The sequence below is a fragment of the Panthera uncia genome, chromosome B4 (assembly GCF_023721935.1).
Source record: "Panthera uncia isolate 11264 chromosome B4, Puncia_PCG_1.0, whole genome shotgun sequence".
In the NCBI taxonomy this organism is placed as follows: Eukaryota; Metazoa; Chordata; class Mammalia; order Carnivora; family Felidae; genus Panthera; species Panthera uncia.
In genome coordinates, this window is record NC_064809.1 from 30505297 (window position 1) to 30530746 (window position 25450).

Sequence of the window (25450 nt, forward strand, 5' to 3'; positions counted from 1 at the left end):
GTTTGGAAATGAAGGACAGAAATGCACAAATTTATTATTCAAAATAAAGATGAAAGTGGTGTTGCCCTTCACTGTTGGGAAGGAAAAAGGATACCTTCACATAGAAGCGTCAGGTAGAAAGCTCCAGAGCCAGCCAATAGGACAAAAGTTCCAAGCAAGAGTACGGACCAGGGGCTCCAGTAATTCAAACCACAAAGGCAGGTGGGGGGTGGAGACAGAAAGAACAAAGACTAGTTTTTTTCTACATTGTAAACACACAAACACACACACACACACACACTAAAAGTAACTATGGAAAAATCAATGAAAATTTGCTAGCAATGCAAAATGTCGTACCACAGTAGGAAAAAATGGCAGCCCATGATAACAATGGTTAAGAAAAAGAATGCACAGTAAGTTACTTCTTTATAGGTCAAAGGATATAGGGGTGCCTGGGTGGCTCAGTCAGTTGGGCGACCAACTTCGGCTCAGGTCATGATCTCACAGCTGGTGAGTTCGAGCCCCGAATTGGGCTCTGTGCCAACAGGCCAGAGCCTGGAGTCTGCTTCAGATGCTGTCTCCCTCTCTCTGTCCCTCTCCTGCTTGCACTCTGTCTCTCTCCTCTCTCTCTCTCTCTCTCTCTCTCTCTCTCTCTCTCTCTCTCTCAAAAATAAACATTAAAAAAATAAACATAAAAACAATTTTAGAAATCAAAGGATACATATGGAAGTTTTATTTTAAAATAGATAGTCTAAAAAAGATACAGTTTTAGTTTCTAGCATCAGACTAAAATGCTTGAAAAATGTAGCTTAATTTGTAAAGGTTCTAAATAAATTTGAAATATAAAATATAAAAATTAATGCCCTTATATTTAAGAGCCAAAAGTAGTTACAGCATAGAACCTGAAAAAGACTATTAGTTTGAATGAGGAGAAGAAATGAAAAAATAGCAAAATCCTAGAAGCTGGGCGATGAAACTTTTGTATAACATAAGTACTGGCTAAAATATCCATAAATTGAGGTAACTATAATATACTCATGAACTGAGCCTCTAGTTATATTCACTTCAACTTCTTTGAATTTAAATAAAAGATCAACCTACATGAGAAGCATCATAGCCACAAGTAAATAACAATATATACAAGTAAGTAAAAAATCTGTTTTACTACAAAAGAGAAGCTTAGCCATAATGCTAGTACTTCTTCATAAGATATTGAGAAACACCTTATTTGAAGTGTTTATAGTTCTACTACAATCAGAAAAATATGCTAATGTATATCTTAGCTCTTGGCTACATTTTTGCATCATAGGACTTTAACCTCATACACATTTATATGAAAAGCATAACCACCTAATACAGGTGGAAAATACAAGGAGAATACTGATTATATACTTTAAAATGTTTCAAATACAAAAAGCATAATCTAAATTTTTTTACAATAGAAAAGACTGTTGTATGTAACTTACTTATTATTCTATCCTACAAGGCCTTATATTTAAAAATAAGAAGCCAGTTGAGTTCCTAAGGATAGAACATGACTATTGAAAATTTATAGCAATCAGTAGGACAGGGTGAGTAGCAGAGAATAACAACAAACTTTAAATTAAGTTTTGATTAGCACGTTATATAATTAAAATAACATTTACTGAATATTGAGCTAAATTATTTTACTAAAGTCCACAAGATAGGTTCTTTTGTCTACCTTTTTACAAATAAGAAAATTAAAACAGGACGGAATCAAAGTGATATAACCAAGATCACACAGCTAAGGGCAATAGAAATCTAACTTTTTCTGGGTCAAGAGCATAAGCTGTTAACCACTGTGGTGTGGTCATTGAAGTTTCTGATCAACTGTACTAATTAAGAAAGAGGTAAACCCCCTAATTGCCCACATAAGGAAATGGCAGCTCAGAGAGCTCAGGCTAATAAATCCCCCAAGGAGTGAATCGATTCTAAGCTTTCTGATTGTGGGCATACAATACCACTCACTCATAGGGTTCTACACACAGAGGGAGCCCCAGACTATCTTGCACTCAAAAGTAATGAAAATAAAATCTAAATCATGTGATAAAAATGGATTGGTATTTTGTGGAAAGACCATTAACTGAAAACCTCAAAATTTTATCACACTCCCTTTTTTCCAGAGATACTTTTACAATATTACTTTCCAAAAAGTGTCCATTTCAATCTAGGTTCTGCTACTCCAAGAAACTAAAGATTAAGAGGCTTAGTCAATTTTCCACTTAAGAAGTATGAACGAGAATATTTCTGATTCAACCATTCCATTTCCAACCACAGCTATGTCTTACAGCAAGCATCCAGTGCACACATGATTAGAGATTTATTAAGTAATTAATAACACAATATTGACTCAAAAAGTGGGGGAACACCTGATCAAAAGGAATAGAATATTTATGTAAAGGGAAGGAGCAGTAGTCCGTCCAATAGAGTACAGGATATGCATGAGATCATGGTAGGAGATGAGGCCTAAAAAAGTTAAATCAGATTTTGGGTTACAGAGTACATAGAATACCAAGCTAATGAGTTTAATTTTAAATCAGAGTGCAGTAGGGAGTTTCTTCATGCTTTTAAACTTTGGGGGTGATGCAATATAAGTGGTGGTTTGAAAACTAATCCAAATAGGAATATGCAGAATTGACTAAGGAAGAAACAGATGGTAGAGAGAAACAAATATTACATCAGTCCGGTCAGAAGGAATATGCCTGGGATGAGAACAGGTGCTAAAAAAGTAGAAAGATATGCATATATGCAAGAATAAAGGTAGAATATGTCATTGCTGGCAACAGATAAAACATAAAGGAAAAGAGGGGAAAAAAGTTTGAAACATGGGAGACTCATGGCAAAATTAAAAGAAATGAGAAGGTCATAGACAATTATGGAATTTTCTGGTTTAGGAAATACTTGGGAATTAACTACTTACAACTTCAAATAGGGTGAAGGTCATTCCGGCATACAGGGGCTGTGATGTATTGCACAGCTAGATGGAGAGTCAGCTCCAGAGAAAGGAATTTCAACCCACATTGTGCTTTAGACTAAAGACCACTTCCCCTCTTCTTGGGAAGAAGTGGGACAGTAGTTCAAAGACATCCAGGACAGAAGCAATCAGCTGGCATTTGTAGGTAAGCATAAGGCTGGAGGGACAGGAACAGACACTAAATGTTCACACCAAGAAAGAGCACATGAAATGTCATCTAGAAAAATAACCTGTGTGCATGCAGGCAGAGCAAAAGACAGACATTTTTCTGTAAATACTACCAGTGAGGTTAGAAACAGAACGTCAGAGAAGCCAAGGGGGAAGTCTTCTAGGGATACAATAGATTCAAAGTGCTAGTTCAGCCACTAACAGCAGGAGAAAAATTGTACAGGTACCTTAAGAAAACATTCTCACCATCAATAAAAATTCCTTGCATATTTTACCATTTCCAACATATGTAAGAAAATGAGACACGGGATTCATATTTTTAGAATCCACAACAAAATTAAATTAATTAAATAATAACGTATATACTAACACAGCTTACTCCCTGGTCAAAAGAGAACTTTTTAAAATTCAAATAGTCATTATACTGAGGCATAGAAAATACATCAAATCCCTGTCTAAGCCATCCATGTGCAGCATTAGACGACTAAATTAGCAAAAAGTTTAACACACAGCTCAATGGAAAAATCTCTTTAAAATAACAAACATATTATTTCTATTTGAATGGAGACCTATTTTTCTTGGCCAACCTACAAAAATATGTTTCTCTTTCTCAAAGTTCAGGACATTAATGCCAAAGTCTCAGCCAAAGGTTTATAAAAGTATTAGTGAATTGGGTCTGTTTATGATTAAAATACAAAGTTCTCAGGAAAATTAGTCCCTCCAGGGACTTAAGATATGAGTAAGTCCAAAAGCGTAGATTTCTGCTGATATAATCTAACATTCTTTGCCCTCCCCTCAAACTTTCTCCAATTTAATCTGGAAGAGGCTCTTGAAAAGTAAAACATTCAATATGTGAGGAAAGATATACTATCTACGAAATTAGATATTCTTTATCAAAATGCTTGCTATAAAAACGTTTTAAGAGAAGAACATTTTTAGATACACAAATCACAGGCAGTTAGCCCACTTACAATTACAAATGTATTCCATAAAAGTATGGTACACTTAGATGTAAACGTTGCGACAGATATCTAATGCCACCCGAAGTTTGGTGACACTTCCCTGAGAAATAAAGGAAGCCCTGAGACAGAGATATGGGCCTTCCTCTCATTAAAGGGAAAGAACACCACAATTAAAAGGAAGCCTGGAAGTGCTCCAGTGGAAAAGGAGTAAGAAACTACTATACGCACTTTACTTCAGTTTGGGCAGAGGTATGTGTGTGGACAAGGTGATGGTTGCAGGAAGCAGATGTCAGGAAAAGTCTCCTGAGCTGAGAGCCACCCAAGCTGACAGCAGAAGAAAAGGACTTAGGACGAGAAAAGGGAAGAGTCGGCGAGCTTGTTCACGGGGCCTGTGATGTGATGCTCAAGAGAGGAGTCTGGATGCCAGAGCGAGTTCAGGAGAGAGACAGCAAGCAGCTCAGCAGGTCAGGGGAGGAAGGACAGGAAGAGCCAACCATGAGAAAAACACCAGCATCAAAACTAACGTTTACTGGGTGTTTATGATGTGTTAGGGACCATTTTCAAAGTTTTACATGAATTGTCTCATCTAATCCTCATGATCCCCTGAAATACGTCTTAGAAAGTTATGAAACCTGATCTGAGGCTTAGAAACCTCAGGAATTTGCTCAGCATAACACATACTATGAAATTCCAACCCAGGTCACTTTGACTTTGAACAGCTAGCTGTTAACCACTTCAACCCTCACTGATGCTGAGGATGGTCAAAGCCCTGAGGGGTATTAATCTGGGTCTTTATCTCACATCACTCTGATGCTGTTGCAGGGACCCACGAGAGAGAGGATGGCAGTCTGAACATGGGAAGGAGAAAGGGGTGGAGTGGAATGAATAGGCTTTTGAGAGACATTTAGAAAGAGAATCTCCAGGACAGGAGGTCCAGTGACAAGGAATAGCAAAAGTGAGGAATGATACTCAAAATATCAAGGTTGGTCAATGATACAAGCAACAGGATCCTAGGCTATATTTTCCCTTTAATGAAAATAGGCTCAAGGTAACATAATAATCAGCACATTCATATGGCAACACATGCTCATATTTACACAAGACTTTTCTTGGAGAGACTTAGATTCTATATCAATTTTTGACAACTATAGCATTTAATAAATCAGAACTTTATCTATGTTTAAGATATAGAAAAACTGACATAAAGTATCCCAAACCATGCATCATGGAACGGTAAAAGGCCTTTTGAGTAGGGACATACATTCCATCTTTCTAAGCACTTACATGTAACTTCACAAATATCACCATGGTATCTGTAATTAATATAATATTTATTTTTACTGTGTGTGTGTACACCCATTTCTAGCCTACATATTGATGCTATGAATAAAAAATTTAAGACGGAAATCACTGCATTTATAGCTATCTCTGATACTTTCACTTGCAACTTCAGATGTCAACACGTTACTATCTTAACTTTCTGAATACCAGGGAGAGAGAAATTTGGAAACAACAAGAATAATCTAAACCAGTTGCTTTGCAGAGTAAACTAATCAGTACATCCAGAGATAGTTCTGATCAACCAGGACTTCATGAACACTCATCTCAGCCCTTAAATGGTGGAACGATGGGGGCGCCTGGGTGGCGCAGTCGGTTAAGCATCCGACTTCAGCCAGGTCACGATCTCGCGGTCCGTGAGTTCGAGCCCCGCGTCAGGCTCTGGGCTGATGGCTCGGAGCCTGGAGCCTGTTTCCGATTCTGTGTCTCCCTCTCTCTCTGCCCCTCCCCCGTTCATGCTCTGTCTCTCTCTGTCCCAAAAATAAATAAAAAACGTTGAAAAAAAAATTTAAAAAAAAAAAAAGAAAAAAAAAAAAAGAAAAAAATGGTGGAACGATGAAAGAGAGAAAGGATGCCTGGTCCTAACAAGTGACAAAAGAATAAGGATTTAAACTGTCAATAATCTTTCATGTAATGAGAAAGGGTATAAATGACACACTATATCTGTTGGCCAAAATTCTCAAACCCTCACATAGACCAATTCTGCCAAAATAAATCTTTTATCTCAAGAAGATGAGCCTTCAGTGAATTCCAGCAATCAAGGACAACACAGCATATTAAGTTTGGGAAGGAGCTGAAATCTTTTAAAACAGAGTTTTATCTTAATATACGTAGTGTAAGGCATAATGGAAAAAATGTTAACATAGAAATAAGTTACAACAGCACTTCACCTTGGGGTACGTTAAAGGGAGAAAACACTATTGATTCCAATCTTACAGAATTTGTGTGTACAAGTTAGTATTCGGAATCGATCATAAAACTTGCACCTTTCAAGAAGCATTTAGTGAGCCACCCATTTAAAAAATACTTGTCCTTTCCTGTCCCATCAATGAACTCATTTGCATTCTAGCAAATTACACAAATAAGAACAATTATAGAGTAGTTCTTAAATAAGAGAAGAGAGGGGAGAGGAAGTAAACATGGGGAGATACTGAGGGCAGAGTATATGGTAAAACTAATTCATAATAGAAAAGTATATATTAAATATCTAAGATCTAAAATATGAAAAGAGGGGCGCCTGGGTGGCTCAGTTGGTTAAGTGTCTGATTCTTGATTTTGGCTCAGGTCATGATCTCACAGTTTGTGAGATAAAGCCCCACATCAGGCTCTGGGCTGACAGCATGGAGACTGCTTGGGATTCTCTCTCCCTCTGTCTCTGTCCCTTCCCTGTGCTCATGAGCACTCGTGCTCGCTCACTCTCTCTCTCTCTCTCTCTCTCTCTTTCTCTCAAAATAAATAAACATTTTAAAAAACTTCATTTAAAAAAATAAGATATGAAAAGAATGTACAAGTTATGTCAACTGTGACAAAATCCTTCAGAAAATCTAATTTATGTGAATCTTATGATTTAACATTAACAAAAATGTTATTTAGAAGCTTCTGAGAGAACTGAATAAAAACATTTTAAAATTTAGTTATCAATTTTCCTATAAGATTATTGCAACAAATTTATTAATATATTATACTCAACATATTACAAATACATATACAACAATGTAATTACAAATACATATACAACAATGTAATTACAAATACATATACAACAATGACAAATAATTTTAATAAACATTTATCACTTAAAATGTATTTTTGTAGGTTTTGAACATTTCCCTATATCCAAAGTCTGAGAGTACTCACTCAACCCCCAAAAAACTGGGGGAGGGGGAATGTTAGGGGGAGAAAAAAGTTATAGAAATTAAAGTTAAGTAAGGAAGTAAACACTGACCAGAAAGAAGAGAGCAGCTGAGACATTGCTGGTTAATTTACTTCTGAGCAAATTGTAAATGTGTGGACTCAATTCTCTAAAAGAGCAACCAGAATTCCATCCACTCCCAAACTTTTCCTTTTCATTGGAGAAGAGAGAGAATTGAATGGACTGACTCCCTGACAGGAGAGGAAGCCCCTTTTCAGCTCTATGCTGGCCAACTGTGTCAACAGCCTTCTGCTTTAGAGAATGTGTTAAGGGAACTATTTAAAAGCATGTGTAGTCACTTTAAGAGATATCACAGAACATCATGTTGCAATGTGAAGTGACAGAATGAACAGGGATCTCTTGGGCATTCATTACTGGTGGGACTGTAATTTGGCCCAACATCTACTGAGGTCAGTTTGGAAATAGCCATCAAAATTACAAACGCATATACTCTTGTATAAATGCACAAAAGTGCTATTTCATCTTTGGCATCTATCCAAGTGATACTCAATGCAAAATGGCTTATATACAAAGATTTTTCACTACAGTATTGTTTGTAACAGCAAAGACAGTAAACAATCTACATGCTCATCAGCAATGGCCCATCTATACAAAGGAAGATTATTAAACTGTTTCAAATATAGACACTTTTAATGTTCTAGTATGGAAAGACTGCCAACCCATATTAAGCAAAAAAGATCAAAGCACAGAGCACCTGGGTAGCTCAGTAGGCTAAGCATATGACTCTTGGTTTCAAATCAGGTCACGATCTCATGGCTTTATAGGTTTGAGTCCTGCATCTGGCTCTGTGCTGACAGCACAAAGCCTGCTTGGGGTTCTCTCTCTCCCTCTCTCTCTCTCTGCCCCTCCCCAACTTATGCTGTCTCTGTCTCTCTCAAAATCAATAAACTTTAAAAAACTAAAGCACAGAACGTGGTAGATAGTATTTATATAAATATGTGAAAGGAGAATAAATTTTCACATTTTCTTATAAAAGAATGGTACTACTTGAAAGGATCCACGAGAAACTAGTAACAGTGGTTACACCGCAGAGGAGCACTAGGGACTGGAAAGCACTATTTTGTGTATCCACAGGAAACGTCTGAATCTAGAACTATGAATATATGACTTTTGCAAAAATCAAATAAATAACATTTTCTAAAAAGGAAAAAGGAAAAAAAATCATGTTACCAAATTCATCCCCATACAGTCCATTGAGTTACACTGTCTTCCAAAGTAACAGGGAAGACCCTCTAATTCTAAATGCTCATCTCATTTAGATGTCTAATGAGCCCTGAGGATAGGAATGAGCAAGGACAGCTATCACCATCAACTTAAAACCAATTAAATTCTCTACAAGCCTGTGTAGGGTTGTCTTCCTATCAGGATCAATTCCTTTAACTAAAAAACTTTTTGTGCAATTCCATCAGAAACAAAGGATATTTCAATTTCATTTCAAATATCTAATTCTATCCAATGTTCATTAAAAGAGAAGTTTTAGTATGAGAAGTGAATGAGAAAAATAATATCAAAAAGCTACAGACTAGGTACAAGAGGCTAATGATAGATCAGAATTTATCATATCCATACTTTATATACATGTGAGAAAAAAAACTCCATTTTTCCTAGAATAAGTAAATTCATCTCTAAAAGAAAATTAAATTTTGCCAGCTAGGGGTCCTAGAATAATGGTATAATTCACATTCATTCTAATGAAAATGAAAAACCTCGAACTCTCTAAAAAAAATTTTAAAGAGCAAAAAAAACAGCTCTCAAACAAATGAAATAAACACATTCAGAAGAGAATATTAACTTATTACTTTCAACTCAACTGCTTATAAACTATTAAATATAGTCAAATGGTTTGTTCAAATATTGTTTTCCTAATTAAGTGGAAAATTTGTCACTTCAGTTATGAACACAAAGAGTAATTTAATATTTTCTGATAATTCAATATTTTTGGAACTAATAGAATTGACGGCTATGTCAGGCCCATAACAGCATTCTGGGAGGCCTTTTCTTGCCTGTGTCTCACTAAGGCTCACTGAAGTCACGGTGGCTCTTACCCTCTACTACCACCACCTCGTCTAGAGAGCCTTAAGACACTCAGGTGTCTACCCAGGGCTGCTGTACTCAAATCTAATTCAGCAGAAATCATTAAGACACAGACAGCCTGTTGGTAACAGCCTGATAGTGCTCACCTTTTACCACTTAAATCCATGTTCAATTACAAGACATTCTCAGAGAAAGATCAGAAGTGATTAAATAAATTGGGGATAAGGAAGGCTGTGCTCTCCATCATATTATCAAGTTGTCTGAAGTAGGAACACTGCTTGACTGAGCTTCGAATTTTTCCCCCCCATTTCTTGGTCCTTCAGTCTGAAAGAATTTTCTAGTCTTTTTGCCATGTGTCGATGCTAAGTGACAAGCAATGATGGAATCAAACAACGACTCAAAAGTCTGACTGTTCTTATAAGGTTTACATATGTATATGTCTTAATATTTAGCAGGTTTTCTTCAATTTACTTATAATCTGAAATTTTTAGCTCATAATTAATGAAAATCACAATATTGTATCAAATGACATTATAAAACCTAGACCACCTAACAACGAATCTATCCATAATACAGGGTATCAGAAAAGGTGAGGCCATTATAAACTTTTTATTTGCAATTTATTGCAACACTTATTCACCCAAATGTGCATCAAGGCTTACTAAGAGCTCCAAACAAAAGTAAACAAGACAATGCCTGTGCCATTTTGGTGCATGGAAACAGATATAAACATTCTAAAGAATAGTGAGAGAGAAAACAATAATGAAGGCAGCAGGCATGTCACTCTCTTTCAAAGATGGGGACTAGGGTGACCTGACACATGAAAGATGAGAAGGAACCAAATCTGTGAATTGGGAGAGCCAGCAAGCCAGAGGTGACAGCAAGCCAGAGGCCTGTGGGGAAGAGGCGTGTGAACTGAGCATATATTTGCTAATGGGAAAGATGAAGCACAGTCATGACTGCATAAAGAGGAGTTGAATAAAATAGCAAAGTCCTAAGACTGAGAAGAGACAACAGACAGAGGACAGGTGAAAACGGGCAGCCTTTGAGAGGCCTGGGAACCTCCTCCCAGGCACGAGGAGGGAGATTTGTAAAAGGTAGTGGGGATGTGAGTAATATTGCTTCTATTTTCCCAGGGGCATGTGATGCTAAATCATAGGAGGGCCGGTTAATGAATTACTTCAGAGAATTAAAGAGATGACCAAAGGTAGGAAGAGACATTATGCTTCTGCAAAGGGTTTAACTTGATTCCAATTGATATTGACTTTGCAATTTTATCTTACAATCTAGAACTATGGTATTTGTACAAAAAGAAAAATTCCTCAGTTTTCCAATCTTATGAAGTTTGATTTATCAAAAATAAAAATATTTCAAAAGCTGTATGTTTTTACTGTGATGAAACCCAAAAGGCCACCCTAAACCCCCCTCCCATACAATCAGGGGTATGTTGTGAAAACGTGTTTCTTTTCAGTGCTTTAATTTCCTTAGAATTTGTTGGATATTAAAGAAAACTCACAACAGTCTTCTTTCAGCCACAAAGCAGAGGAAAAAATGGATCACAGGTACACAGACCCAATGAAAATACTATGGGGCACATATTACCAGACCTCAGTGGGGGGACTAAGAACATAAAACCATTGGGCAAAATGGTTTAGCACTTAAAATAGCAATTTTGCAGGACCATCTCAGAACCATTCTGAAGGACTGATTAAAGAAAAAAAAATCCCTACCTAGATCATAACAGTCCAAAATTAAACACGGCTTATGAGTGATGCCATTTGTATAGGCAGGCTTTAGGAAACAGGTAGTGAAAACAACATACTGTAAACTGAAAATGTTAACGTAATTTCTTAACCAGTATTTTTGAAAGAATAGCAGTTCCACTGTTCACTGAACACAGAAATAAAGACCAAATTTTCAAAAGCAAATGACATACAGATTTGTGGGAATAAAGCGCATCAGAGTATAAAGCATGCATTCTTTCCATCGTCATACTGAATCGCATAGCTCACAACAAAATTCTTTCAGACCACCTGCGATGAAAATATGAAAAGGCACCTGAGTGTCATACCTAAAAATGAAAATGTATCTTTATCCAGAGTGCATGCTCTAAACATCTGGTCCTGGCAGCTGTATTCACAGGCAAGAAAATCATCAGCTACCAGCAGATTCCCCATGAAGGTTAATCCACCTACCACCAAAGATGTTTCACTGGGTAGAATCTCTGTCTCACTTCCCTGCTGCTTGCAGGCTTTTAGCTCCATAGGCCAAACAAGCAATAAATAGGGCCAGGCATAAAGGGACAGGTGAATTGATGAGGACCCTCTAAACTGCACAACACATTCCAAAAGCCAGTGAGTCAAACAGTGCCTTCCTGACTCCATTCACACGACAGAGGGACAGAGATGCTTAGCAAGTGGCCAAGCAGAAGCCCTTGTAAGACACTTAGCATTCTTAAATGGTATTCTTAGATTTAATTGTATTTAAACCACACATGCTTGCCAAAAACAAAAGGGAATATAAAAAATGGACACAGACACAGAGATTAGAGCTAATGTCATTTTTGTGTCAGATTATGTTCGTCAGAAAAGAACCAGAGATGATTTAAAAAGATTAAATTTTATTTTAATTCTGATAAGATGCCATAGAAGCAAGAATCCAGTTCTAAAAGGCTGATGGGAGCATTAGAAATACACGAGGGACAAAAATGAACCATCCCACCATACCAAAGGGCACTTCCAATATGCAAGGAGAAAATGCAAGGAAAAAATGGTCACTCCATACTAGAGAGAATTACTGAGGTGTAACCAGTAAGTCTATTCTTACCTAAAATAAAGATGGGGGGAAAGTAACATCTAACAAGTGCCTACGATACACCAGAAACTGGATCTCCATTTTACATGTTCCATGTCAGTCTTCATACACAGAGCCAGTTATCTGCCAAATGGGTATCATTTTCTCCATTTTGCACACATTGAAAATGAAGTTTGCTGAGATCATACAACCTAAGGCCACACCACTGGTGAGTTATGGGTCAGACAAGAGGACCCACTCACAGGAGGGGCAGGTTTCCTGTCCTGAATACATGCTCTGCAAGCTCATGGTGTCTTTTTGCCACTAAATATATCTAAAGGTAAAATGCTACTTATCACTTGGACAAGAAAAGAGCATCCAAAGTGGTCCTGATTGTGGGTGACAAGGCTCCTCAGGAAATTAATGTGTCCTTCTCAGAAGAACGTCTATCAGGGTCCCTGTGCTCTAGTCCTGTTCTTCTACTCGTAATTACTATTCACAGTTCTTTGATAATAAAGCTAGACATTATGAAGGGCTGATGGAAAATAAAACATCACATACATGCAGGATGCTTCCATCATGTTTTAAAACACAAATAATTTTAAGATATGTATTATAATAATCAGCTTATTATTAAAGCACAATGAAATCTTTTGGCATTAATATAGCCAGGTGACAGGAAAACTTTTTTGCAAGGTTGTTTTGGTTTTATTTTTAACATTATTATGACTATGACAGGTTTCTGCTATAAGGAAAATCTCTGGAATTTTATAATGAAACTTTAATTTTAAAGCAATCTTGATGTTTTTAGTTTTTACATTTGCTGTTGTTGAGGTAAACACAATTATGTTTGCTTCTGCCCAAGTTCTGCAGAAGTTTGCCAATTAGGAAATAATATAAATAAATCCCCTTCCTTTTAATAGAGAAATATAGAATTTTAGAATTTGGAGGCAGAGGCTTTGATTGTCTTTATCCAGATAACCCTAGCAGTCACTTGGTTTCTCAGTGTTTATGGGCTAAAGAATTAAATAAACACACACACACACACACACACACACACACACACACTCTCTCTCTCTCTCTCTCTCTCTCTCTCTGTGTCTCTCTGTCTCTCTGTCTCTCTGTCTCTCTCTCTCTCTCCAGGACCTGGGTTCTAGGCAGCACCAGAACCTAATCTTAGGTCCCATGAGGAGGCAGATGCCAGGAGACCCTTCACATGCCATTAGAATTTCTAGAGCTCTTCCATGTTTTAACAAGATGACCCCGTGGCCAGTTCACTGACTGGTTTGCAGCTGTTGTAATCAGATTTCAAAGGAAGCCATCTCCTAATTTTGTAAAAAAAAAAAAAAAAAAAAAAAAAAGGATGATCATTTCACATTTGGAAGCTGACTACTTATGTCATCTGGATGGTTCTAAGGTGTCAGTGAAATGAGTTTGTTTGTTTGTTTCCATTTAGAAAAGGCTATTAAGCACTTGGAAAAGGATCTTCCCTTATGCAGGCAGATCAGAGGAAAAAACAACTTCGATGAGAGGTATGGAAGCAGGACCCACAACCTGATCATCCCAGACACCCATCATCTTATCACTCCAAGGTAACATAACACCTAGTACCACGATTACTTATTGACAAGCTTACTCATTTTTTTTAAACCACCCACTCTTTCTTGTGTGAAATCTGGATAAGCTTAAATGTTTCTTCACTACTGTATGTCCACTCACATGCAAAATAGGCTCGAAGTTTTAAAATTTATTATTGCCCTAGATCTTCAAAAATTTGGCCTTAATCATAAATTATAATAAAAAGCAAAAATGAAACACGTTCCTAGAAACTTACCTTTTCCATGACTTGCGAATGTATTCATTCTGTATCATGTGAATAGTTATAAAGAGCAAATTTTTTCAAAAGTTTAAAAAGTATCAGAATAAGCAATGCTGAACTATTCTTTTTTAAAAATAAGACAAAAGGAATTTCTTCTCAAGCATTATTTTATTTAAATATGTTTTCTATTTAGAAGTGCCAGGCTGGCTCAGTAGAACATGTGACTCTTGACCTCAGGGTCATGAGTTCAAGCCCTACATTGGATACCAAACTTATTCAATTTAAAAAATAAATAAAATTTAAAAATAGGAAAAAATATGTTTTCTATTTAACATTCAGATATTTTCTATTTCTCATATCTAGGACTCAACTCAGACCAATGTAAAAACAGACACCATCCCTACATGAGTCACCTTCGTGTCAGAAGGAATAAATATCAAAAGTCAGGGATGTTCTGTTCCTCATGAAAAAATCTGAAATGAAAGCATCATGGCTGTAGATGGTGACAAAAATGCATAATATGAGAAGAAAAGGCACTGTCAGTTTTCCTTAAACTGATGGCTTTGAGATTCTGAGACAACACGGAAGGATGGGAACAGGGAGACCAGGGTACAAAGGAGAAGGTGGAGCACAGTCATTGTCACCCGTGAACTACGTCATCACCAAGCATTTAAGGTAGTTTTCCTCACAGTTTGCCTCCTCTGGTATAATTTGCCAATTAGACAAAGTTTTTGCTTGATGGAAAAAACCCTAAAACACGGACTTTTCTCTAAAGGTCAGGGCAGCCATTCCCTTACAACAGAGCTTAAGTGGCGGCTGGAATGTGCCTTGCACCTCCTTGCTATTTCTGTTAATTGGCTTCAGGCCTGTTCACCAAGTCAGGGTAGTGAAAATGGCAGGCTCCCAATTAGGTTAAATTTCCCTTAGGTCCCTCTACTTTCAGGCCTTAAATTCTTCCAATAACGTATTGTAAAGTTCCTGCCTCCTCTTTTGTGGAATTTATTAGTTGCAATAAACTGTAGGGATAGAAGAACAAAGTCAGCTTATGATCTATTATCTGCCAATATTAAAATATAGTTACAAAGAGTCAAGGAAACGGTAATGATTAAAAGGAATTCAGATTCTTCAAGCATAGCCAAACATCAAAACTAAGGCTTTTGTTGATTTTTTTGTTGTTGTTCCTTGGGTCTCAGAGTCAAAATTTCAGAAGCATGAAAACTTTTTTCAAGGCAATACAACAACAACCCATTTAGTGTTGAAATCCTTTGTGCCTCTTCTGAGATTTCAGAAAAAGTAAGTCCCAAGATTCTATAAGAAAATGATGCTCTTTGAAAGATACACAGTCTGAGATACACCTTCTGAGAGGAACCTGATTCAAGTACAGGCTATTCTCAATTAGTCACTGAAAAGCAGGACTTCTGTTTCTGGAAATCATGCTAAGCTTGACTCCAGGTGCTTCCTGGTGCAGAGTTCTAATAAGATGCACACCCTACCTTTGATTATATGAGTGTAACTTATCAATATTCTAAGAGAGTGAAAGATTCAATATCCCTTTATATAGGATCAATCTCACAAAAAGAAAGACACAGCTTCCAGAGGTGCCTACTAGCTCAGCATTTTAAAACACTCCCTTGTGCTTTTCATGTCTACAGTTTATTCCCACTGGCAAAACGGACGTGGTCATAATTGCCTTCAAAAAGCAGAGATAATGAGAGATGAGCAATCTAGGAGGAAATAGAGCAAAAACAAAACCACTGAAGGCATATAAAATCTAGAACTCTGTTCACCTCTCAGTCCAGATGGCATAATTCATGGTAGATATTTCCACCCCGGTGATCCCAAACTGTAAAGGCAGGGGGTTGATGTGTGTGTTTTACCATATAAAACATTCTTTTATCTGTGTAATGCTTGTCTGTTATTATATTTTTAATGGCAAAAACTAAGGAGAAAACAAGCCACAGAAGAGACATCAGGCCATTAAAGTCAGACGACTCATGTGGAACTGTTAAAAAAATAAATTCACAATTAAATGAGACTATCTGGACTAGATTTGCAGTGTGTCCAGCATAACCTATTAGTCCTCTCCTGCCCACACAATTGTACTTACTTTTAAGAAAACTTTTAATATGTATTTTGTGTTGTCTTTGCTGTTCTTATCCAGTTAAAATAGATTTCAGTCTGATTAATTTTCCTGCTGATGTGAAATGGCCAAATTTAGTGAATGGATCATCATTTTTTAAATGTAAGCCAAGGAAGATGATGTTTTCAGGTTCAGGCATCAATTAGCTAATATCATTTACATTAAACTACATAGACTAAGGAAGTACTCAATTTTTTAAAAACCTGCTTATTGTGGAAAAACTGCTTCAAATAACTTCAACAGAAGAAAATCAAGCCTTGGTCTTTTGAGAAAAAAGCTCTGTGGCTTCTCAATGCAACTATTTTGCGTAAAAAGAAACTATTTTATAACAAAATTACAAAGAAAAGCTATACTACTTCCTTAAAAACAGGTCTACAACCACAATGGTAAAAGTTACATTATTAGAATATAATTAAATATATCATACTTTAGAAACTCTGGACTGCCATTTTTTTCTCCTAATCCTGTAATAAAAATAGTCATATTTAGCACATTTACCTAACTGTATGTCCTTTCTTGCTTTAATGGGACCCTGACTATATTCAGTGATCAGCAACTGCGTTTCAGGAAGACAAACCATCATACCCACACCCCCAGCTACGGATCAAGCTCACCTAGTCTAAACCAACAACTCCCTTCAATTTAGAAATAGACAAGCAATCCATACAAGGCTAGACAACAAAACATGAAAGGTATCTGTCTGGGTGGGGGGAGGGGCTTGTGGAAAAGGTGTATTTGCTTTCAAAAAGAGCCATGCAGAATAAAAAGGAACTGTTCCTCTTCTTCCGCGCAAGCATGTGATGGCTGAGGCTCTACAGGAAAGGACAGACTGGAGCACACAGCCAAGGAGGCACTGTGTAGTGCTCCCAGAAAATGGAGAATCTGGATCCCCAATGAGGTTCCCCTGAATCCCCAACTGGCCTTTCCTCCAGATTTCTTATTAAATGAAAAATGAGTATCTTCTTCTTATACAATCGAGACTTTCTGTTCTTGGCAGCCAATTTTTTTCTCTTGTTAGAGAGAACACTTGTTAGTGTATTAACACCCAGTGTTTATGGCTACCAAGCAGATATGAATCTAACCCCTTGGCAGGTATAACATCAGTGGATATAGCAGGTTCTAGGATTAAACCCATTCAATAAATGAGTATACCAGGTCATTTATGGTAAATAGCTGGTAACCAGCCAGTCTGACTCCAGGCCCAGGCTAAACTATCTAATTCTTTAAAATATTTACTTCAAAGAGAAAATGTAATAATGACAACAATGAGTTTAAAATCTGTTTAAGAAAAAAAATGTTTTTCCTAAGTAGAGCTTCCGTGGTTTTTTAATTATTTAAAATTATTTCCATCACACAATGCTTATATTCTAACATTTACGATATGATAAAAATCAGCACGTTTGCGATACCATCCATGGTTTCAAAGGCAAACTGGACTTTTGTACTATTTCATATTCAAACACACCCCCCACACACACAAAATTATTTTAGGAGGCTTAAAACATACACTAAGATGAATTAAGTAAAACATTTCAGATTTCTTTCCAATGTCATCATTAATCTAAATTGAAAAACAGCTATTCCAGTATCTAGGCAACAGAATTATTAACAATTTTAGAAATTATTGAAACAAAACATTCTCTGAGCACTCACCTAGTCTTCCATCTATATGAACTTTTTAGAGAAAATAAGGGACAAAGTAACGAAATAAGTATGTTTTTGTTTTGTTGTTGTTATTTTTCAAGTAGCTTCCACACCTAGAACGGAGCCCAATATGGGGCTTGAATTCGTGACCCTGAGACCAAGACCTGAGCTGATCAAGAGTCGAATGCTTAACCAACTGAGATACCCAGGCACCACACTTAGTGTGTTCTTAACATAAAAAATTATTAAAACTACAAGGAAAACACTAGGATTTCCAAGAAAACACTATGACTAACAATAAAGAATTAAGACTTTACACAACAACACTATAAAATTTGTGTTTTATACTTCAAAACTTACCGGATAAATTCTCAGTCTTCATATGAAGTGTCTTAACAGTGATTGTTTATTGCCAGGATAGGAACCAGTTATTATATTGAGTGGTAAACAATTCTGATTTCAGGAACTATAGATGGCTATACTGTGGAGTAAACTGAACAACTCTACAACCTTACAAACCTAAAATAGTTTATTGATATTTATGAAAGGGTCAAGTCCCTGAACCTTACAAAACAATCTAAATTCTGAAATGCCACTATAGCATATTTCTCTTCTAAAGTGAAGTCAGGTAAAACAGAACATTTTAATTTGCCTCCTCAGGTCCTTTGACTTATTGCCTATCAAATAAACAGAAGAACCTATAAGTGGTCTTGAAAGCCAACTCATAAACTGTACTGTTCACTGCCAAATGTCTGTGTCTCAACAACATAACAAACTCTGAAATCAGGATACTCCAGAATCTATGGCAAATATTTGTAACCACTTATGAGAAATCTTTGACTGGGGACCACCACAGAAATAGTCTACAATTATGTTACACAAACTCTGACATACAGCCTGGAATTTAACTAAAGTTTATTAGAATAATTTACCTTTAATCATCATTGTGATGCAGGGAAACATCTTTTGGAGTATGGGCCAGGAAGTTAGGTCTATGACACACATAGAAGGATTAATTTATGTTACCTGTTCTTGCTTCTCCAGCCACTTGTCCACCATTGGGTGACTGGCACTCAGAGATGACCGAGCATTGTCTCTCTGAAATTGGTGCGACCAGTTACTAGTATCCCGTGGAAGGCTTCTGTAGTTTTCATCTTTCTATTCAAAAAGAGACAAAAAGGTGTCTTGTAAAAAACCACAACTTGCAAATTAATGATGTACTTGGGTTTTTCAAAAGTAGCAGAAAACTGATTCTGCATATTTAAAATATTTTTTCTGAGTCTATACAAAATAGTTGACTGAGGACATTTCACTCAGATTAGACCTCATGAATATAGTCATATGTCTAGGATGAGGGAGTCTAATGACTATAGCAGGGAAGGAAGCCACACACATATGCACACAATAAACAAAACAATAGACCTTGTACTCCCTCCCAAATCAATCTCCCCAGGCCAACCAATTACATGCACCAGAAAATGAAAAGTATTTCTCTCCAAGATTCTTATGATCTCTCAATCATGGAATTTTCCTTTTGTCTTCTTTCTAATCTTACAATAATATTGGGAAATACTATCTATAATTCACCAAAAATGTTTAAAATAAGAAAGACTAATGAATTTGCTCCTTATTTAGATCCTTGTAGTTGTGTGACTTTGAGCACAAGACTTAAGATTCTCTGGACTGTTCCATTACCTACTTCACAAGCTAGTTGTAAGCATTAATTTAAATATAAAGAAAAAAATTATCTCAATACATGGTACATAATAGATACATAATAGTTTACCCTAACATGCATATGGCAAGTGAGGTCTTTACATAAAAACCTAGTTAGTTGATAAATATTTAATAGTCCCAAAGCAACCAAATGCTATTTAATTTTTGTTCTTTGAAACAATAACTTATAACAATTTGCTTTGGCTTTTGGACTGCAAAACTTAATTTCAATGTTCTAAAAAGAAATGAGAAGGCAAGGATAAGTCAGAGAAGTCAAACTTTTAGTTCAATGATGAAATCTAAATATCTCCTACAAGAACAAATTTAAATCTTAACCTCACTTTGACCTACTTACAGCAGTATCCCACTTTACGAGAAGTACCAAAATATCCTCCTTAATAACTTTGCTAAGGGTAACATGGCTGTATACATTATACACATGACTGATTCTTATCCTTCATTACTTAAGCCCTATGAGCAGCGAATCCATAGAAACAAAAAAGTGTAATACAACAGGTTGGCATTGTATAGACCTTAGCCAGAGACCAAGACGGTGTTCTCTGCTCCTTCATAAATTCCATCAGAGAACAAAGCTTAAAAATGAATTGACAGTGTTGGACCTATGCCAATACTACGGCATACGAAAAATCTTTTTAAACCTATAAATATCAACCAGTATAAACTTCAGTATGAAACTTTATAAGTCTTTCTTATTAATTAACCTACAAAAAATAAACTAAAAACTTGATAGCATTGAACATTAAGGGCAAGTAATTTTTACTAGAAAAACTGTACAGGTCTGGTTACGGCAGTTCAAGAAAATGGTAATGGAGCATAGAACTGCAAGCAAACGCTCGTGTGCGCGCACACACACACACACACACACAGAATGCTGCAAGATTAGGATCTTGCTCCCCCGCCAGGAATTAGGGACTGACCCTATTTACAGGAACATGGAAATGGTAAAATAAGTGGAGGACATAGACAAAATCTAAAGAAAAGAAAAAAGCAACTAAAGAAATGAAAGCTCACTGTATCTCCAAATACTAAGATCTCTGCCTTAAAACTTGGGCATGATAGGGGCACCTGGGTGGCTCAGTCGGTTAAGCGTCCGACTTCGACTCAGGTCATGATCTCACGGTCCATGAGTTCGAGCCCCGCGTTGGGCTCTGTGCTGACAGCTCAGAGCCTGGAGCCTGCTTCGGATTCTGTGTCTCCCTCTCTCTCTGACCCTCCCCTGTTCATGCTCTGTCTCTCTCTGTCTCAAAAAAATAAATAAACATTTAAAAAAAAAACAAAAAACTTGGGCATGATAGTTTCAGAACAAAGCAAAATTATCTGACTTATAAGAAATTCAAATAAGTCAGAGAGGGTAAATTTACCAATGACAGAATCGTAGATGTCCGCAAAGTGAAGAAGGATTAAGAGTCTGGAGAAACACAAATAAAATTTTGATATCAAGGATCTTGGGGCTGCTACCATGGACTAAAGACCTGGCTTCTCTATTCATTTTCCACCATTAGAGATGATTATTACACCAACCCTTTACTTTGAAAATGAATAATTAAATAGAAAGCGTTAAAAATCTATTCTGCCTTTTCAGTAGGAACTATATTTCGGAGAAAGCAACAGTGCCAGTCGATGAGGGCAGCTTGTCATTTCAGAAGAATGCCAAATAATGGAAACTGAATAATGAATACAATTAGAAAAATCACCGCGTTCAGCCCCTAATGAAATAAGTTATTAATCAATGGATGCTAAAACCTGTTAGGTGAAGAGTTGATAGTGAGCTGCAAGTTTGCATAGTGACAAAATACCACTTGCAAAGGGAAAAATAGATCTTTAAAATGAAGAGACCGGATGATGCAAAATCCCCACTTTTTTGGTGTCCAGAAGCCTGTGTGTGACTGGGAACTTCCTTTTGATTCCTTTTGAATCTGCATCATTATTCTTCTTTACTGAAATGGCCCATGGTCTGCTCACTACTCCCTCCTTAGCCCAGCTCAAAAAGTGTCTAATTCCTAAACGTCCCTCCTGACTTCTAGGCATGGGTCACCAACACTAAACTTTTTCCTGAATTCATGATCTAAATTTCCAATAGACTATCCCAAAGATGCCTCCAAATCAATAGATCCAAAATGAAACTCGCTTCCTCTCTCGATTCTGGCACTCTTCTGAAAAATATTCATCATGCTCTTCACCTCTTTCAATTTGTCTCTCATCTGAAATGAGTACAGCAGCCTTGTAACTGGAGGCTGGTCCCAGTCTTAGCCTCTCCAACAATGTTCTCTACACTTCCCACAGAGGATTTTTCTAAAATGTGTCTTGCAACACATCACACACGGACAGACACTACAAGTAGACCAGAGGAACTTTCACACAATCACACTTGCTGTGCCACAGGCCTCCTCACCTTCACTTATGATCTTTCTAAACCTAGCTTCCCATAACATTTCTTCTGTGAAATTATCAGTGTTTAACACCAAATACAACTGCTACTTTCTCTAAGAAGCATTCCCTGACTCTCTCTCAATAGAACTCATAATGTCATGCTTTTTGTTACCACTACATTCTAATTGTACTTCTAATTATAGTTCTAACATAATTTAGTTAATTTTTAGAATTGTTATTTCCACTATTACAGTGAAACCTAAACAGAAGATCACCATTCACCTTTAAATTCAAGCACTTAGCTCAGTAGCCTGTACCAACATGGAAGGCTTTTTCTTGAATATTTGTTGTATGTCCTATTTTCACATGGTTCAGAATCCCAGACTTTTCAAAGAACATGTATACACGTTGTTTTAGAAACTGATAAGGGCATGCTTTCAAAAGGCATCATTTTCACTGAAATATAATAATTGTACTTTTAGGTTTACACTACAAGATATATACCACTGTTATAGGTCTATTTCAATTTAATGTCACACCTACAATATACAATATCTGTGGATAATATGATTACTTCCAATTGCATCTAAAAAGCAGTGTGACATTTCTCCTTTTACATCAATTATGACATGTAATTCATATAGCAGACCACCACAAGGTAATCTTATTAAGGGAGATAAGGGCTAAAGATTAAAAAAAAAAAATCTGTCCTTTTGAACTCCATCCGAAAAATTCCACAGTTTTATATTCATAAAATCAACTTTGAGTAGTTAATGGATAAGAAAAACAAAATTGATACTAACCTCTCATAATAAAAAAGTTTTTCTAATTCAATATTGTTATGGTAATGTCAATAATGAATTCAGACATTAATTTATAATGTATGAAAAAATCCAGTTGAAGTAACCTTAGTCATGATCAAGAAACTGAAGAGTTTTTAAAATATATTAATCACTATGTAATATATATTTTACTTTGTTGATAGTATCATGCAGGTACTACCAGCATTTCACACATGTTCTCCTCACAATCCAGAACTTTGGATCAGGTTCATACAAAGATTATAGTCCTACAAAGTTGTGATTCTGTATTTACAATGTGATTGCACTAGTAAACATCATAACACACAATATAATTTCTCCTTAATGATATATGCTTGGATATTCATGATTTCTATTGAAATGTACACAGTGCATACTATTTTCAGCTTAAAAACATTTATTTCAGTGTAAATGATTTTAAAAACCTGGTAGCCTGAACTATGTCTATGCAAGATTATCTATATGCTTCATGGATCAGACTCTAGTCAGCTACAAAAAAGTCAACATTTTCAAGTTAAGTGTATTTGTAAATCTACATTTCCCAACCTAAAGGGAAAACCAAACCAACAAAATTTTTGCCATTAATATTTTTGCAACAAGTTAGAGCTGTATTTATAAAAACTTGGAGAATGTGACTTTAAATCTATTTCATTCTATGATCAAATTAGTGCCTCCAAAAAAAAAAAAAAATTAATGCCTCCATTCCATACATTGGTGAACTTCAAAGCAAAAAACAGAAATCCTTCTCTTCAGACTTACAAAAATCTATCAGTAGGACCAACATACAAAATCCTAACGATTATTAAATTTGCTAATGACAAGAAATAACCTATTATAGTAAAGCCACTACTACCTTATCTAAACATTTTTACAAGAAAAATACCATAAGGAATTACTCTCCCTTTTAATTACAATTTTAATCCTCCACTTATGAGGCTGTCCCAAACAGCCTCTCAGCTTTGCTTTCCCTCTTGCCAGAAAAAAACAGATGTTCCTACTGTGATCAGGGATTTTCCTTATCATCTAAACGTACTGCCATATCATCAGGTGTCAAAAGGCCACCCAGGCTGAGAAATGCATATTAATTTGCTACTCCCTGGTAGCAGTACCCTGGTTATGCAGTAAATCTCTTCCAGGGCAGAGAAAGTAACTGTCCTCTCTCCCCCAGCACCCCTCCCCAAGCCAATTACAATTCAATAAAGAGAAACCACACAGAACCCACCCAATGCCTTGGGGGTAGAAGCTTATTCCTGGCATACTAAGCTCCAACTCCAAGGCTTTATCTCTCAGAAACAGCCACTTAGCTGATGGTCAGATTCCTTGGCAAGCCTACATCCCATGTTGCAGAAACATGGGAATATTTCATGAACATTATAGAAGTAACAGATATTTCTATGTTAGCAAAAGAAACCCAACTACAGTTCCTCTTTGTTTCAATGAAAAAACTCCAAATACCTTTTTAAAAATCATTAGGAATTGTGTCATATATTGACATACCAAACACTCAATGCATATAAACTTCTTTTTTGTACCTTCTATGCATCCTATGGATTCAAACAGTCCCATGCAGTTTTCAGATGTTAAATTTACAATTATTTTTTCAAATCTGTAATTCTGGTCAAAGAGAATTCCATTTTCTGCTTTATCATTTTCCCAAGAAACGATACACACACACACACACACACACACACACAAAAGAAACCATTTTCAGGATGTCTAACCTGAAATTATGAGACAAGTGAAATTAGTAATTATGACAGGATTTTTTAATTACATGAAGCTTGCTAAAATCATCAGTAATCATATTGTTGATTGAATGTGGCAGACCCATTCTCAGTCTCTGGGGAGAGTTTACCTTGTGTGCCTCCTGATGGCTACACCAGAGCATAACCTTGGAAGCAATGCCAAGGCTAAAGCATAGCAGAAGATAACAACCATAAAATGGTCTATAAATAGGATTTTTCTCAATGTACTTTTCTGACCTTCAAATCATTCTCTAGATAATAAATGAGAAAGAGAGAAAAGAGACAGAGAGATGCGGGGTTGGGAATAAATTGACTCACACAAAAATTTACAGATTCAATAACCAACCTGTAGATGAAGGCAGAAATTTTGGCAGTCCCTATCAATTTAAACCAACTACATGCCTGTGGAAAAATTTTTTTTTAAATAAAGAACATAAGATTTTATTCCAAACACAGTATTATCACCACTTACCCTAGACACATGGCTATTTTGAAGTGTAATGAACTGAAAAGGCATTATTTGAAATCCATGGTGACCAATATCCTACACGGAATGCCCCAATGTAGTTGAGCTGAAGTCAAGCAATTCATCCCCTATTAGCTAAACCCATATTACCTCTAATTCCTGTATATATAAATAAGCATAAATACTGGTACATAGATACATCCTACTTCCCTTTTGGATAATTGCTTACTTCCACATTCATAATCATTAATGAGAGCAGTGGAAGAGACCAAAAAAAAAAAAAAAAGAGTATGTGTTTATAAACTTGCTCCTATTCCAAACAGAACTATGATAAGACAAAGAAGAAATTCAAACATCCATACATTTTTTGTCAAAATAAAATTCTATTAGTAGACTACGTATCGTTACTGATAGTATCATTACTGATACTAATTTACAAAAGTGTGGTACAATGTGTGACAAGAAACATTGGATTATACTACAACTTTTAAAAATTTAAAAATGAA

The 25450-nt window shown here is 36.2% G+C and overlaps 1 protein-coding gene across 14 annotated transcripts in view; it reads right to left on the reverse strand.

Annotated features, from left to right (window-relative positions):
• Positions 1 to 25450, reverse strand: part of PARD3 (par-3 family cell polarity regulator) — a 662524-nt gene that overhangs the window by 321272 nt on the left and 315802 nt on the right. For all 14 annotated transcript variants that reach the window (XM_049626966.1, XM_049626964.1, XM_049626959.1 and 11 more), the window contains exon 5: positions 18832 to 18963. In XM_049626966.1, the coding sequence (XP_049482923.1) occupies positions 18832 to 18963 (132 nt within the window). The remainder of the gene's footprint in view (positions 1 to 18831; positions 18964 to 25450) is intronic.